An 18,855-nucleotide genomic window follows, 5' to 3' on the forward strand; every position below is an offset into this window, starting at 1 on the left:
GATTCTTCGAGCAATATTTGACCAACACGAAAACGAAATTAAAATCGCCAGAAAACATAAGTGACCCGACCAATTTCTGGTCATATTAGTTATTTGGTTTCAAATGAATTGTTTCAGGGTTTCTTCCTAGCGGCTTAGCCCTTGTTAAAGGCTAAATACCAGATTTTGAAGTTTGCGTAAACGTTAAGAACTATGACAACAACTTGATTTGGAATATACTCGACTTGTGTGTTGCTTCTATAAGCTTGTGCGGCCCCATAAGAGCCCATATGCAAGTTATATGTCCGGTGGCTATAAACCATATACAAAACCGAAAGCAACAAAATTTGAAAAAAAGTGGTTAGAGCATGCTTTGAAATTAATTTTCTATTCTCTAAATATGACTAATAGCCATGTACAATCAGAATCTATACTCGTTTGCAATTACACTAAAATAAGTGTCCATTTCATTTGCAGTGTCTTTAATATGCTAACCAACCCAACTATTATTGTTTGACTTTAATTACATTACCATACCATATGTGGATAAGATCCAAGAAACTGAAGAAAGTAATGTTCTATATAAAGCTTCACAATGCAACTAGAAACAAACAACATTACATGGATTATATTCAAGTATATGATCACATATTGATCTACAACATATATATATTCTACCCTAATAACCTTGTATTCAAAATTATCAACCAAAACTTTTTGTATATTTTTGACACCAAACGCGCCCAAAAACCAGGTGAATCTACACATCCCAACCGTCCTTTCTCCGCCTAAACTCAACTTTTCGATCAGTTAAACCTCCGTATAACTTTGTAAACTTGTCCAAACAGCTACTTCTAACTCGATAATGTGCCTGTGTGTTCCCGCTAATCGCTACACCCGAAAACTTAGACGTATCAATAGCCCAAGTCGGTTTCAAATACTCAACCGACGGACTATCGCCAGTCGTACTATTTGCGTATAAAAAATTCATCAAAACGTCTTCACAGTTAAAAACCTCGTCGACCATTTTCCTACCCAACTCCGCTTCATCACTCCAATACCTCTCAAACGCAACTTCACGATCAATAAACACCGCCCCGGTCAAAATCATGTTATACCCGTTATGTTTACGGGCATGTTTCTCGGGTCGATATTTTAACGGCGGTGGTCCCGTTACAAGCCTTGGGTAAAACCCGACTAGCCGGTCGGGATTCTCCCTCCATATTTTAAACCCGCGTTCAAGATCATCACAATTCATCATGATGTCATCATCCAATTCAAGAACAGCTTTCGTCTGTATTAACGGGTCGGGTTTGAACCGGTTGTTCAACGAGTTTTTCTCTTCGACCCGGATCCTAACGGGAACCGACGAGTCAAACTCATTCGGATTTGGCGGTTTTCCTTTGTTCCAAACTACAACAATTTCACGAATCGAAGCACATCGAGAGTAATGTTTTACGTACATTTTTAAGTTCCAAATTCGCGCATCGTACGTCATAGCTAATAATGTAAACTGTGAAAAATGACCGTTAACAGGGTACGGTTTTTGCGCACCGTTTCCTCCATAGATGAATCCAAATCCAACGCATATTATCACAATCGACAATATTAAAAGGAACGATAAAAAAAGCTTACCCATGTAAGCATTCACGTCTATATTCAAGCGTAACCTCATTTTTAACCTCTCCAAAGCTAATATAGCATCGTTTCGTTTCTTTATGTTATGGGTAAACGGAATTAACCACTTAACGAACCCAAGTAGCCAACCCATAAACAAAACAATCGAACCACCGGCTATAAACAAACCGCACCCAACCATGTGTCGGCTAGTCACGTCTCCATAAAGAGTCCTATCACCGTCGGCAACCGCGACCCATTGCCCGGTCCTTAACCGTTGAACATCGAGATTATTAAATCGAGCCCCGTTCCACGCGTTCTTACCTTTTGTCGGGTTTTCGGTCCTTAGATCAACTTCTACTTCCTTATAGTTGTAAGTTGTAAGAACTTCAATTTTAAACGCTTGAATGCGTTGATCGTCATCATCGTGAGCTAATCGATAAAGATTCCCATTGTAAACAAAAGGTCTACCTCCATTTCGAGGTCCCGAAATTGGGTTTGACTTGTGTGGGGTCCACGGACCAAATGGAGAGTTGCTATACCAGATTTCAAAATTTCGGTTGGTTGTCATACCACTCTGAAAAGAACCAAAAATCCAGTACATTTCTTCGTGTTGTATGATGAATGTATGAACAAGAGGGCGATCTAAAATGATCTTTTCGAGTTTCCACTTTAATGGGAAGTCGATTGCCCTATAAAGACGAACGTTCCCGTTTCCAATTCCGTTAGGCATCATGTATACCTACAACAAATATATTCAACAACATTATATATGGCTTTAAAAGGTTTAAATGTAATAATATATCTTAAGATAAATTTCATGTATGACTCGCTACTTATGGTTGGTTTACAAAACGGCATTTGTAGAAAAATAAAGGATAACTTGTCGTCTATTAGCTAAATTAGAGAAATAAATTTACAAAGTCAAGAAGACTAACTGAAAATGTATTAATTATTCGACCGAATTCCTTTCATGGCTTTATTGATTACTAGTACTAGAAATAAAACACAAATTGCTTAAGAAATAACAATGGAAACAAAAGAAAGGCAATGATTTATAGAATCTTACTTGTTGGTTGTAGTTAAACACGTATGGATGTGAAAGATGCCAATCTTTATCCAATGCCACGCCTAATTGTTCCCATGTAGCACCATTATCAACACTTCTTGCAACCCCAATATCTCCTTGCATAGTTATCGGATTCTTGCTTTCAAAGAACAAGTAAAGAACGTCGTCCTGAATATTGAATATTCATTAAAATGGTACAGAAAACTGCTGAGAGACATGATGATTTTAATTGTGTATTCATGTCCCAAGACAAGTCACGATACAATAAATTAGAAAACGAAGAAACAATTCTGTTATGAAAATACATAATTTATTTATCTCTTCTAGTTTTATAGTTCTGTTAGCCAATACATAATAATCCTACTCCTCTTGAACGATTGGCCTGTGGTTTGGATCAAGAACTCAATGAGTTATGTACTCATGTTATGTCAACGCATAAAGTTACGCCTTAAAACAAGGAATGGGTAGGTAAAACGCTATATGTTGCATTATATTAAGTCTCACCGCTGCTAAAGCAACAGGTAAAAGCTATACGTTGCATTATATTACCTCGGGTTATATTTTTTATCACCAAGAGGGCAAACGGCTATATATAAAAAAAGTAGAAGGTTTTCCCTGTTCGGGCTACCGGGAGGGCGAGTAATCCGACCCATACTCTAATGGTAACAGGCCAACCATGCCGTAAGGCATCAGAAGTTACTATGTTGACTATCAAACATCTTAATAAAAAAGTTATGTCATTACTTATCATTTAACATAGTAAAAGAAGAAAATCTGATACGTTATTTATTATATTCCACCACCACCACCACCACCACCACCACCACCACCTCCACCACCTAGGTGGTGTATGGGGAGGTGAGATGTAGACAATCCTTCATCTATCCGAGAATAAAGACAAGTCGTTTCTCTACCCAGAGTAAAACTCTCAAAGTAGAGAAAGTCATCCCTCTCTCTATTCAACGGATGGAGAGATTGCTTCCGAGTGGACCTCCGGCCAAAAAGTAGAAAAATTTTATTTTAAGAATAAAAAAGAATTAAAAAACAATAATAAAAGATAAAATTAAATAAAAAATTAAATAAAAATAAAATAGAGACGCCATGGAAATGGTAAAATCAAATTTCCATGGGTTTTAAAACCTGCCTGAAATTTACTTTAAGCTCTAAGGTCAGTCAAGTCGCCAATAAATCGACGCTTGCTGTCGACACAATAACTAGAGCCGTATATTCGGTTTTTAAATCTAATTATATATATGGGTCAATTATGTGAATTTTATAGCGTTGATGGTAACCGTGCAATATGTTTCTTTAGTTTCTAGTTCTATGTGGCTAGCAAAAGATAAAGAAAAAGCAGTGGCTACAAACAGCCTTCGCCTGAAGAGAATTTTCAGGACATTTGCAACCAACAACTCCTAAATACGGGAAGTGAGCTTCTAAAACGCGCCCGTAATTGTAAGAACAACGAACCTATATTCTCAATTTCTTAAGAGAATCTTATAATCCTTAACAGAGATGTTTAAAGAATAATTGCAAAGAAATGAGTTACAAGAAGTGATCTTCGTTGGAAATTTTTGTCGGTTTACATCCACCGAACAGGTCAAGTGATGCTAAAGATGAAGCGCAAACATGTTGCATCTACTAACACGAATGGATTAGGTACTTTGGGATGAATTTGTAATAAAGTAACTTCAATAGATCTTAAAACCTTTTATCGAATGGATTAGGTAAAACTATCACTAAATTTTAATTTGCAAAAAAAGGGTAAAAAGTGATGAAAGAAATTACCTGAACATATAGAAACGGGTCAGCAACATAATTACTTGGGAACCCAGAAGCAGTAACTGAAGCACAAGTCAAAATTGGGTTTGCTACAGGCCATGCTGCACTTTTATTGTCCCAAATGTTCATCTGCAAGTTATTCATATCAAGGTCCATACATCAAAACCCAAGAAAAAAAATCCAATCTTTTTCACATTTGAGTGACGAAATTAAATAACAAATCCTAAATCAGTATCACCCACTTCATATCATAAAATCCAATTATGAAAAAAAGCAATTTACTTGATTCCCAAAATCAGATACTACTCTCAATGTTTTGGCCGTTCAAACAAAAATCAAAACCCCACAAATAATCCAACGTTCTTTAAATATAAATATAAATAAATAACAAATATATGGAACAAATAATCACATAATAGACAGCACTTATTCATATTCCATACTTCCATGGTCAAACAAAAACATAAAATACAACTTTTTAAAAAAAAAAAAAAATTCCCAAAACAAAAGATTCACACAGCCCCACTCATTCATAAGAAGCAATACAAAAAAATCCTATCTTTTTAAAAATTAACTAAAAGCATTCAAAGAACGATGGCATAATAACACAAACTATACTATAATAATAACAATCTAACAATAAAAAAACTAAATAAAGACAAAATCTTTAACTGACTTAGAAAAAGGTCCAACCTTTGTTGAAAAATTAACTATATAAGGCCAATTACTAACAGTGACATTATTAGGAAACAATGTAAATCTCTAAATATATTAAAGATAAATAACTTAATAAAAGACGCATAATAAAACACATAAAATTGAATTGGAAAACTTACATCTTCAATGGGTTTAAGTGACAAAGGTGAATCCCCATAATAAACTCCAATTCCCCATGAACCTTCATTATCTTCTTGACACCCAATTAATAAATTATTATTGTCATTATAACTATGATTTTTCAAACTAGGGTTACTAAAAATATAAAAAATATAAAAAACCCCAACTGAACTACACAACAGAAACAAAACAAACAAATAATGCAGACTCATTGAACCACCCCCACCCTCACGCACGCGCCACCTAACTTTATCGGACGCGCCACCGCTATTTCCCACAATCGGACTCGAACCCATATCGCCGGAAACAATAAACAATCAACAATCCGGCGAAAAATCCAAATGTATCATAAACAAATCTTGAAATTATCAAGATATATATTAATAAGGGTCTCAAAATTTTGTAAATGTACATAGAGATATAAATAAGATGTAAGATGGTGATTTAAATCAAAGAATTTTGAGTGGGTGGTGGTAGTTTTTTTTTTTCTTTTTCTTTTTAAAACCAAAATTCCCAAAATTGATGGTGGATGAAAAGGTGGTAGACACCCAAGCGGTGGTGATATTGGGATAACGTGACGTGTGTGTATGTATATAGATGTATTATTATTATTATTATTATTATTATTATTATTATTATTATTATTATTATTATTATTATTATTATTATTATTATTATTATTATTAATTATTAATTATTATTATTATTATTATTATTATATTATTATTATTATTATTATTATTATTATTATTATTATAAACTTAAAAGTTTTAAAACTTATAAAAAATTAGTGGGAAACCTAGAGACAATCTGGGCCCCCACACCTCTAGCAATAGCAAAACCTATCCTAGTAAAAATATGAACAGCAGCACCGGCACCAATATCTTGAGCCATCGAACTCTTCTGAACCCGCTTTAGCAAAGAAACAGCCTCCATTTCTAATTCCCCAAGGGAAGAAAATGAGAAAGGAATGAAACCATAACCAATCGCCTGACAGCTAGATCCGTACTTGACCCGCTTCCGACGAGCCACATCAACCACAGCACGTCCAGGGACAAAGTCAGAAAGCCCAGACTGTGTCAAAGGAGAAGACCCTGTCAAGTCAACACAAACATCGCGACCACAATCCCAGGAATAAAGTAACACATCTGCAGGTCTGAGGGCTCTGTCGTTCTCTCCAGACAACCCAATGTCAACCTCCTTCCTCGCTGAAATCCCAGATCGATAACAAACATCAACAAGTGAATCCCGAACAACATTATGTCGATGCTTAATACCCGCCACACCAGCACAAGACACCGCGTGATCCCCAAAAATATCCCCAGTAAAAACCCTTGAACAGGCAGAGCATGCCTTCGAGATAGAGAACAATGGAACACCCAACCGGTAGCACAACACACATCGGTAAGTCTTTGCGTTCATCGTCTGACCCAACCCCAAAATAGGGACTGCCCTTAACCAATCAGAGGTGTGATCACCCTGCTGTGATTTCCATAAGGCCGATTGTCGGGGAGATAACGAAAAAGAGGATTCTGCAGAAGCGGTAACCTTTGTGAAATAAACATCTGCCAATTTCTTCATGAGTATTGGGGCAGCGACCTCACTCGGATTACTTAAAATATCAAACCCAACCGTTTTATTAAACAGACCCAATGCATCTTCAAAAGCACGACCAAGACCAACAATACCCGCATGACGTAGGAGCTTGGTCTGCAACCCAGCAGACTGTAATCGAGAAGCCTAAAAAGCATAATGACGAACATCTCCCGCAGAAAAAACACCAAGCCCTCCAAATGTAAATGGCAAGGTGGCAAGCCGCCACTGCCAATCACCAAACCCAGGCCCTGAAGCAGTAACAATACGCTCCAAGAAAGATCGAAGGGCTCCATCGAAAGCGCGTTGAGCCGCCTCAAATATACTAGGAGGACAAGTACGCAAGGTAAAGTAGAGTTTAGAAACTCCCGTACATGCCCTAAGCAATAACAACTCACACTGAGGATCATCAAGCTTAGCAACCTTATCCATAAGCGCAATGGACTTGGTCACCCTTTGCATCACTAGTTCACTACAAAAATCAGGATCGGAACTTGCGGGGGCCCCAAGCAACTTAACACCATTTAAAGGTCGAGCAATATTAGGAGGAAAGACACCTACTTGCCTGCTGCGAGGGTCCTCCGTAGGCCAGAAAATTTCAGTTTTTTCAACGTTGAGATGTAGCCCAAAACGAGGCCCATCCTCCATAATCAAATGCAAAACCTTCCCCACCACCAAAGTGTCCCCAATAATAGTGCCATCATCCAAATACCACGCCTGAAGACAAACCTCAAAATTATCTCTGATTTTAGAAACCAAGGGTTGTAAGACCAAAGCAAAAAGCAGCGGACCAAGGGGATCACCCTGTTGCACCCCCTGAGAAGACCATAAGGTGTGGTTCCCATAATACAATCTGGCTGGATTAGAGTAGCAAAATTCAACCCACCGATAAATGCTCGGACAAATTCGGCGAACTTCACGTAACATGACCGTACGATCAACTAGATTGAATGCATTTTGAAAATCAACTAATAACATAGAGAGGCCAACATCAGAGCCACAATCCTCAATCAACCGATTCACAGTATGAAGAATAGCCTCGCCACCTGACGAAACCCCAACACCAAATTAAAGACCATCGAAGTAACTTCCCAAAGACTGGCCAACCATAGCAGCGCCAACCTTCGAAACAAGACGTCGCCAAACAGTACCCACAGCTATAGGACGAAGACCCCCGCCGGGCTTGACAAGCGGTGTGAGGGGAGCACTAGCTATATACTCTCCTAATTCCATAGGGCACCTTCCAGCTAGAAAGAGATTAACGACCCCGGTAATAGAGCCAACCAACTCATCCGAGACTGCCACAGCAGCACCACTCAAGCAATCCATAAGGTGTTGTGCACGTAAACCATCCCTACCACATGATGTGCCCCGAAGAAAACTTTTAATCTGGCCCAAAACAACAGCAGAAGTCGTAACGAGGTGAGGGAGATCAACCGGCATATTAGGCAAGGATGGAGCTATAGAAGAAGGGTGCTTAGACAGCAAGTCCGCCAATGTGGCGTCATTATAAGGAGCAACGCCTGATGAAGAAAGAACACGAACTGCAGCGGTGTAATGGCCATCACAAATCTTCCTACGATTATTATTATTATTATTACTATTATTATTACTATTATTATTACTATTATACCTTATACCTTATATCTAAAAGGCAAAGCCCAAGTGAATAGTAATCCAAAAGTTTCACAAACCACCCCCACTCTTTTAGATACTTACCTTTTAGCCCCAAAAAAAAAATATAACAGCTAACTTTATGGTTTTTGCAAACTTATCACAAACTTTTAACATTTTATACTTTAACCATTAAACTTCTCATTCGTAACTCAAAAGTTTCACAAACCACCCCCACTCTTTTAGATACTTACATTTTAGCCCCAAAAAAATATATAATAGCTAACTTTATGGTTTTTACAAACTTATCACAAACTTTTAACATTTTATACTTTAACCATTAAACTTCTCATTCGTTATAAATCGACTACATACTTTATATACTACCTAATAGACAAAAAATCTAAAAGGCAAAGCCCAAGTGAATAGTAACCCAAAAGTTTCACAAACCACCCCCACTCTTTTACTTACTTACATTTTAGCCCCAAAAAAATATATAATAGCTAACTTTATGGTTTTTACAAACTTATCACAAACTTTTAACATTTTATACTTTAACCATTAAACTTCTCATTCGTTATAAATCGACTACATACTTTATATACTACCTAATAGACAAAAAAAATTAATAGTTGCCAGTGGTGCTTTCGTTCTTTCACTTTTTTTTCCCCTTTTCCACCTTTTTTTTTTTAAAAAAAAAGCCCTTATAGTTTGTTCAAATATTAAAATCGACCCCCCAAACAGGGAGTAAAGTGTCAAATACTCATTTTCATAAAAAAATTTTAAAAAAAACTACACCCAAATATTCAACGGGCCATATCTTCTCGCTCGCACCGAGTAAAATTTTTCTGAAACCATCGTTAAACTCGAAACAATTTTAGGAGCACACTGTCACTAACTATACGCAAATCAGACGCTTTTTAAAAAACGCTAAATATTTGAGGTACTTTTCATACACGTCGATTTTGCGTTAAATTTTTAATACTCGACAATTCCATAGTGAAACGCGGAGATGTACATATATTGTTAATTTAAAATAACATTTAAATCTTTCACGGATTATACCTTTTAGTTCGACTCGAGTTGCGCTTCAATGATATCATCGTTAGCCACAAAATAATTTTACAAACTAAACGCAATATAATACATTGAAAACCGAATCCCGGCGCGAAGCGAGGGTTCGAACACTAGTTACTATATCTAAAAGACATAGGAAAAATGAATAGTACTTAGGGGTACTTTCGACTTTTCAAGTTTTTTTTTCTCCCCAAATTGCACAACAAAACCCCACACTTTATTCAAAAAATCAAACCTGCCCCCAAACAGGGGGATAAATTGTCAAATACTCATTCTCATAAAAAATCTTAAACAAACTCCACCCAAATATTCAACGAACGGGGCATATCTTCGCGCTCGCAACGAGTTAAATTTTTCCGCCACCATCGTTAAACTCAAAATAATTTTAGGAACACAATGTCACTAGCTACACGCAAAACGGACGCTTTTTAAAAAGCGCTAAATATTTGGAGTACTTTTCATACACGTTAATTCCCCGTTAAATTTTTAAAAGTCGACAATTCCATAGCGAAATGCGGAGATGCACATATATTGTTAATTTAAAATAACATTTAAATCTTTCACGGGTTATACCTTTTAGTTCGACTCGAGTTGCGCTTCAACGACATCATTGTTAACCACAAAATGATTTTACAAACTAAACGCAATAAAATACATTGAAAACCGAACCCCCGTCGCGAAGCGAGGGCTCGAACACTAGTTTATTTATATATAGTCGATCTTGTAAAAAAAAAATCTTTTTAATTTTCTGTTAATCACACGTATTAATTTTTCAAAATTTTGATATGATATAATGTCATTAACACGTATAAAGATAATTTTTAAAATTTTGATATGCAATAAAAAAAATTAGTAATTTTAAAGCAATTTACATTTAAACGTAGTCACATGACCGTCGTTAAAAAAAATTTAAGTTTTTTTTTGAAACGCAAGTTTTATTGTTGAAAAATGTTATACAGTACGCACAAAACACGAAGCATGATTGCAAGAATGCTCCGTTACTCACTAAAATGGATACAATGAACGAAATAGAAATAAGGGGTTGCAAGTTGCAACCCATTAAACTAAACTCTAAGGTTGGATGAAATAGTAACCGGGATCAATGAGCTAAATTTGTCATTCGAATTTTTCTCTCTCGATTTATGTGAAATTCACTCAACGAGTTTGATTTGTATTTCGTTTAGAGCAACTGAGACATCTATTTTTTTTTTCTTTGAAACATCATATTGTCTCGATTTTTCAAATAAGATACGCACGGATTCAACTAGTCGCTTGCCAAACCATTTTGCTTTGACTCGAACTTGGATGCACACAATCCTCTTTGAATAATTTATATAGAATATAGATTTAGCGTCGGAAATTTACCAAGATTCCACCAATAAATAAAATATCATAAACGCACTTGCAAAATATGAGCGAGTGATCTACCGACTCCAAATCATCATCATAAAGTGGACATAGAACACTATGCAAATCGATTCCTCTTTTGTCAAACTCGATTCTTACCGGTATTTTTTTCTTTAGCACTCTCCAAATGAAAATCTTCACCTTTTTTGAGAACAATTTTTTCCGCATTGTTTCATCATTCATGCACGTTATTGTTTGTTACGAGAGACTATTCATCAATCATAGTTGATAGTTTAATTTCAAGTTTTTTTAGGTTCAATAGTTTTAAAGTTATTTGTAAAATTGAATATATAAGGTTTTTTTTTTACATCTGATTATTGAATATGTGAATGTTTAGATGTATTTGATGGTATTTAATACGAGTCGTTATTTCTCAATAATATGGAGTATACTACAAGAAATTAAATAACATTTATAAATAATTTCTTGCGTTTATATCAATAAAAATCTTATAATTTAAATAATTATTATTTATTGATGGTTTAATACTTATAAAATACTTTCGTTATATTTAAGTTGAATAGTAATAACTAGTTTTCGAACTCTCGCTTCGCGTTGGGGGTTCGGTTTTTAATGTATTTTATTGTGTTTAGTTACAGTGCATGTGAGTCAAAAATTAACGTATATGAAAAGTACCCTAAATATTTAGCTTTTTTTAAAAAGTTTCAGTTTTGCGTATAGTTAGTGACATTGTGTTCGTATAATTATTTCAAGTTTAACGATGGTATCGAAAAAATTTAACTCGTTGCGAACGAGAAGATATGACACGTTGAATATTTGAGTGGAGTTTATTTGTAACGACCCGGAAAATTTCGACTAATTTTAAACGAAACTCTCGATACGATTTAATATTCTTGACACGATAAGAGAAATCTGTTAGGTTGAGTCTCAAAAATTTTGAGGTGTTTCATATATTCTATTGACCTTCTACCATTCCCGACGATTCACGAACAATTATTTGTAAATAAATATGTATATATATATATATATATATATATATATATATATATATATATATATATATATATAAATATATATATATATATAAGTATAGATAATATTTATTAGAGACATTGAATAAATTGTTATATGATTTGAATTAATAATTAATTTATTAATTAATATATATATTTATGTAATTCGAAAATAAATGGTTTTGAATTCATTTAGGAAATAATAAAAATACTCGTTTATCATTCAAAAGGGTAAGTTCAAACTTATATAGTTTTAAATTACACGGTGATTCGAAACTGAGTTCTATGAATTATAGACTTAGTAAAAATATATTTAGGAACTATTTGATAGGTCTTAAAACTTTTTATATTTTACCTAAGATCGGGAGTGGACAGTGAGTAAAAATTTTATTTAATAATTAATGATCGCATTTTATAACATAATGACTAAATTAAATAAATATATTTAATTTAAAAATTTGGGATTTTTTTTTTCTGAAAACTTGTATCCGTCACTTATTATTAACGGAGCACGATACAATAATCAAATAAAACTGTCGGTGGGATTAAGAGATTACCAAGTGTTTATTGTACATGTCAACTATTATCATATATTATTGAATTGTGAATTGATTAAGCAAATTATTGAAAGATTACTGTGCAATACTATTTGCTTTTCTAACCGTCCAATATCTATCATTTCTCTGTATATATATATACTAATATATAACTAGAAACATACACACACACTTCACAAAGTGATTACACCAACACCTTGACTCACACACACTCGTTACCACACCTTCGGCTCAACATCCACCTCTCGATTACAAACCACCATCCCATCCATCATTACCATAAACTCACCACCGGAGCTCCACTTTGATCGCCACCATGAATAACTAAACACCCATTTCTTCATGCTTCTTCTTTGTTCAACCGTAAACACCATCGAGATCATCTCCAACAAATACTCGATTCCTTCTGTTTATTCGAGTAACCTAAGATCACCACCAACCACCTCTATTCAACAGCCATCCGCCACCACCTTAAACCTTTCACCACCATCGAAATATCTTGAACTTTATCATCACCCTGTGCACCACCATCATCACCTTTAATATTATTATATTTTCCTTTTACTTCTCATTTTCGTTCTTGTCTTTTGCTTATGTTTCGATCAAACAATACAACCCATTAGTTGTTTTTCTCTTTTGTTGCAACTGCTCATGATTATCACCGCTACTTTGCTAATCACACTACCTTCACTCACCACCGGAAACACCATAGAACTATCACCACCATAACCCGTCGCCAACCCTTTCATCATCTTCACCAAAACTACAAACCAAACCGACACCACCCATCGAGTATAACCGCTGCCTAATCCATTTTTTTTCTCTCCCACCGATACAATCCTCAATAGTAATCCTACTGTTACAGCGGTTGTTTCTGTTTTCTGTTTCATGTTCGATCTATCAACCCACTTATGAAACTATGAAAGGTTGATAAACGTAAATAAACAAGGAAAGAGGTGATGTACAGTACTAGTTTGATAATGGTGTTTTGATTAAATTATTATATGAACACAAATACCCCACCCATTCTTGTCGTTTTTTTTTTTTTTCTTAAAGCTGGATGACCAATTTCGATTTCCATAATAGACTTGTAAAAGTCTGGACCATGAACTAGTTATTTAATCGGGCTAAGATAACTCAATTCGTTTGTTGGGCTTTTAATTGCAATATGGGCCCTGAATGATGGGTTCGGTTAGATGATTATGAAGACAATATTTCGGTTTGATATTAGGGGATCCTGGCCAATTATAATTTTTTTTGAAGCAGAAGAGAAAACAGTAGGATAGTGTAAATAAAATTTGAATGGATGTTAATCAGATAAAATGAAATGGCTCAAAGGTTTGGGTGTTAATTCGGAGTACGGGAGGTCGCGGGTTCGAGCCTTGTCTCGGCCAATTCTTTTTAGGATGGTTCTTTGTTCTTTTAAAGGGTATATCACTTTCTTTTTCTTTTATTTATTATTATTATTATTATTATTATTATTATTATTATTATTATTATTATTATTATTATTATTATTATTATTATTATTATTATTATTATAATTATTATTATTATTGTTATCATTATTATTAAAAGTAATTATTTTTAAATTCATCATTTTATTAAAAATTAGTATTATTATTCAAAGTAACATTTTATTAAATTATCATTTTGTAAACTAACAATATTATTATAACAAATAGATATTTTTTTTTAAAGAATATATTCATTACAAAGTAAATATAAAAGATATATAAGTAAGAATAAAATTTGTCTTACTACAAATATATGTGTTAATATAAATATACAAATGATATAGGTTCGTGAATCCGAGGCCAACCTTATACTTGATCAATGATGATATATGTATTTTTACTACAAAATACATTAGGTGAGTATATAGTCCCACTTTTAAACTCTAAATATTTCGGGATGAGAATACATGTATTTTATGTTTTACGATATGGACACAAGTAACTGAAAAATATATTCTACGTTGAGTTGTACCACTGGCATACTTCCCTGTAGCTTGGTAACTATTATTTACAGCGGTATTGTAAACGCGAATCCTGTTGATAGATCTATAGGGCCTGACAACCCCAACCGGACTGGACGACCAGTATTCAACGGTTGCACAGTACTTCGTTTCGTGACTACACTTGGTACGGTGTAGTAAGATTTCATAATAAAGGGAATATGCGACGTGATTAAATGTTAAGTATGGTTACCAAGTGCTCAACCACTTAGAATATTTTTATTAAAATGTTTACACATGAAATCTTGTGGTCCATTGTTATAACGCTGCTAGCATTAAACCTATATATCTCACCAACTTTATGTTGACGTTTTAAAGCATGTTATTCTCAGGTACGAATTAAGTCTTCCGCTGTGCATTTGCTCATGTTAAGGACATTACTTGGAGTCGATCATCGCAATGGAACCAAATGTTAATGACTTCGTCCAGGATGGATTGGGTCGGGTTGTTACATGTGGTATCAGAGCGTTGGTCTTAGTGAACCAGGTCTGCATTAGTGTGTCCAACTGAGAAGTTGTTAAGATGCATTAGTGAGTCTGGACTTTGACCGTGTCTATATGTCAAAAGTTTTGCTTATCATATCTAGTCGGAAATCATCTGCTTATCATTCTTCGGGAATTGCCTGCTTATCATACTTTAGTCTAGACACGTCTTACTGCATTTAGTGCATCGATAGTGTATAGACAAAATTCATATCTTAGAGTATCTGCCACCGTAGAATTGTCTGACACATGCCGTAAATTGCTCTGTGGTCTACATAATTTTTAGTATTAGATATATATTCTATGAAGTTAGAATATCATCCTCTATTCGAAAATTATTTCACATCGAAGATCTCTTCCATCCACCAAATTGCCCTTTTCAACCTGAAGCGTTTACCGGTGAACCTGTTCGAGAAACCATTTTCTCTCCCCTTTTTCCGAGTATTTCATCACGATTACATACTATCTCATATTTCGAATCTTATTCATTCGCTCGCTTCAACCGTTAATCATCCCGTAGTACTAGAAGAAGTTAACGAACTACGCGCTCGCGTGACGATTTTGGAGAACCTGGTGCGAAGGTTACGAGCACCAGCAGCATAATCAGTAACACCATCATCAACGATGACAGTACCCTTATCATCCCTAAACCATAATCGCACCGTAACTCTCAACATCACAATCTGTACCTCGAATATCAACATTACACGCCTCAATATCACCATCTGTACTTCGAGTATGAACTTCGTTCTACACATCGATCTACATCGGCTATCTTCGCTTTACGTATCATTCTACCTCATTTTTCCTCGTTCGACATGGTGAATATGTAATTTCTAAAGTTTTAGAGATTATGTAATCTAGTATTAACGGTAAATCAGATGAGTTTTTGACTCATTAAATCCATGATTACATCCGATGAAAATATATATGCAAGTATATTTTCATAAAGATTGTAATTAAAAATTCTTTTGTACAAACTGTTAATGATGAAAATATTTTAACGGGTGGGTAGTACCCGAGGAATATTTAGAATTCACATTAATAAGTTACACTGTACATTCTTCGAATCTGATTCAACGATCATTTACTATCCTACTTACAACTATCGATATACGTATCCGTTCATCACAGAATAACCATTTCCATTCAAATTTCATATTTGGATTTTTACCTATCCGAATTCAACAAGTGGCATAACGAAGAAAACATTGGACAAAAATAAAAGGTGTTAGAAACAAACGAATTAATTAATTGGAATTATGATAGGATTTCACGCTAACTGTTCCGGCTAACTGTTCCCAGCTAACTGATTAATATTTAATTTATCGCAATTTACATTCTCGCAATTTTATTTATCGTCATTTAATTTCCGTTATTTACTTTTACGCACTTTAAATAACGGGACACGTATGCAAGGTTTCGACTTATCATATCGACCCATCTATATATATATTTCGGAACAACCGTAGACACTCTATATGTGAAGGTGGGAGTTGGCTATACAGGGTCGGAGTTGATTCCAAAATATATATATACTTTGAGTTGTGATCGACACCGAGACCGGTACACGGGTCACGATACGTATTATTTAATTCGAATATTATATATTAAATTATATATGAATCATTGAACCATCAGACTATTGGACTGCTAACTTTGGACAATTAAAATGAATTAAATTAAAATATTGATTATAACATATGAAACTAAATAATTCTTCAAGCTTGCCACTTGATTCCATCTTAAACCTCATTTGTATCTCTACAGTTACAATTACATTCAAATCTTTTCATGATTCTTGAAAACACTTCGATCGAAAAGTTAAACCAGTCGCACCTCGTTTATGGAAGAAAGATTTATGCATATAGTTATACACCTGAAAACTCTCGAAAACTGAGTCAACATTTAACACGTAGCAGTGATAATTCCTTGGGTGTTATTATTACCCAAAATAACTTTGTAATCCCTTTCCAAATTAGCCAATTTTATCACAACTTCAACAAGTTAACCTCGACTTCTCAGAAAGGTTAGTCTCGATATATACGTTATTCTTGCGCAGTCGCTATCGGAAAACCTTTTATATTCCACCATACTACCATAAGCGTTTAATCATCTAAAAACACAATTCGCTCGAAAACACCTCGGATTGATAACCGACGATTCAGTTATGGCTGTATTAAATGCAGAGGAAACAGTAAATTCATAGATAGTCTAAATAGCCAAAAGTTTGATGATAGAGAAGGGAGTGTTAGGAACGCTCGATAGAAAATTTAGTACGTTTGAGTTAACCATGAAGGAAACAAAGAACAAATACAAGAACTGAACCTGTCTTCAAAGAATCCAAACGATTCAGTGCCTCCTGAAACCGTTAGTAAGAACCCTACTCGTTATTTTAAACCTTTCCAGATGATATTCTTCATCATCATCAAATCTTAGATACTATAAGATATCTTCATATCTTCCGTTAACATATCCTTCATATTTCTGGAAATATTTTCATAACTATTCTTATATGAGATCATTTATCTCTCCGTGACATCTGTGTTACAACATAAAAGAAACTGTGTTAGTTTCTAAGTTCTAAAACCTTCGAGTTAAAAATAGGAATGTTCTGAAGCAGTGTTGGGAACTGATGCATGAATTAGTATAATATAATGAAACTTGATCAACTTCATTATATTACAGTAAGTCATGTTGAGTTTCTAATGGAATGTGATGATTCACAGTACCATCATCATATGCCATGTCACACGACTCTTACATTCTATCCAATCCCCGAACATATTAGGAACAAATCATCTTGATAGTTCTATCTTTTCCAAGATAATCTGGTAATTTGACAAATCAAAATCGTGCCATTACCATTTCTTTCTAAGAACATTAGCTATGTTCATTCCAAATTTCATATCTACGAATTCTGGACCATTACTTGCTTGACTCGAAGTCGGGAAGAGAAAACGAAAGCATGAAGCTCCGAAAAATAATGAAGGAGATAAAACCCAACAATCACCCAGGATTTACAAACCGTGTATATCAAAACGTATTGCAACGTAAAGACACGGGAGAATTAAAAACATTATAATTTCGAATGATAGAAGTGAATAGATTCTTCTGAGAGTAGATGAAAAGAAGAATGACAGATGTAAAAATTAGGGGTATATCAAGAATCAGAATTGGATGGAGCATATCGACGAATGTTTTAAAATAGGAATTAAGGAGAAATAGTGGAAGATGTAGGCTATGGAAATAAGGAAGTAAAGGAGGTGGATTTATAGTGAAATATCCGACAGAGAGATCAAAACAGATTGTCGCATTAAATCAAAAGAAGATCCTGATCGCCGAATAACCAAATCTTATTATGTAAGATTTTCTTTAAATCCCTTAAATCCCGGAAATTCAAAGATACCCACGTCATCGGTTAAAACAATTTCATATTACTCATTTCACTCTTTTGTGATAGCTTCACTCGTACGCTTCACATGATCGAATCGTTTCATCTATATCTCTCAATAATGATAAAACTCCATTATTGCCTCATTTTCGTCATAAAAACATACTTAGTGTCAGCCATGACGACCTCACTCAAATTTCGGGGACGAAATTTCTTTAACGGGAGGGTACTGTAACGACCCGAAAAATTTCGACTAATTTTAAACGAAACTCTCGATACGATTTAATATTCTTGACACGATAAGAGAAATCTGTTAGGTTGAGTCTCAAAAATTTTGAGGTGTTTCATATATTCTATTGACCTTCTACCATTCCCGACGATTCACGAACAATTATTTGTAAATAAATATGTATATATATATATATATATATATATATATATAAATATATATATATATAA

General features: G+C 34.5%; 1 protein-coding gene across 1 annotated transcript; it reads right to left on the reverse strand.

Moving 5' to 3' along the window:
- Window positions 1–541: 541 nt before the first annotated feature.
- Window positions 542–5,755, reverse strand: LOC139893659 (glucosamine inositolphosphorylceramide transferase 1-like). Its single transcript, XM_071876832.1, has 4 exons — window positions 5,281–5,755; window positions 4,451–4,573; window positions 2,666–2,833; window positions 542–2,338 (listed from the first exon to the last, which is right to left on the reverse strand). The coding sequence occupies exons 1-4, from the start codon at window positions 5,575–5,577 to the stop codon at window positions 740–742; spliced, it is 2,187 nt and encodes a 728-aa protein (XP_071732933.1). The 5' UTR covers window positions 5,578–5,755; the 3' UTR covers window positions 542–739.
- Window positions 5,756–18,855: the final 13,100 nt, after the last annotated feature.

The sequence above is a fragment of the Rutidosis leptorrhynchoides genome, chromosome 2 (assembly GCF_046630445.1).
Source record: "Rutidosis leptorrhynchoides isolate AG116_Rl617_1_P2 chromosome 2, CSIRO_AGI_Rlap_v1, whole genome shotgun sequence".
Lineage (NCBI taxonomy): Eukaryota > Viridiplantae > Streptophyta > Magnoliopsida > Asterales > Asteraceae > Rutidosis > Rutidosis leptorrhynchoides.

Excerpts from the sequence above, each read along its gene's own strand:
- LOC139893659 (XM_071876832.1), bottom strand. The coding sequence starts at position 5,577 with ATGGGTTCGAGTCCGATTGTGGGAAATAGCGGTGGCGCGTCCGATAAA. Across the intron at positions 2,834-4,450 it reads ACCCGTTTCTATATGTTCAG|GACGACGTTCTTTACTTGTT; the intron begins GTAATTTCTTTC and ends TTCAATATTCAG. Across the intron at positions 2,339-2,665 it reads TGTTTAACTACAACCAACAA|GTATACATGATGCCTAACGG; the intron begins GTAAGATTCTAT and ends TATTTGTTGTAG.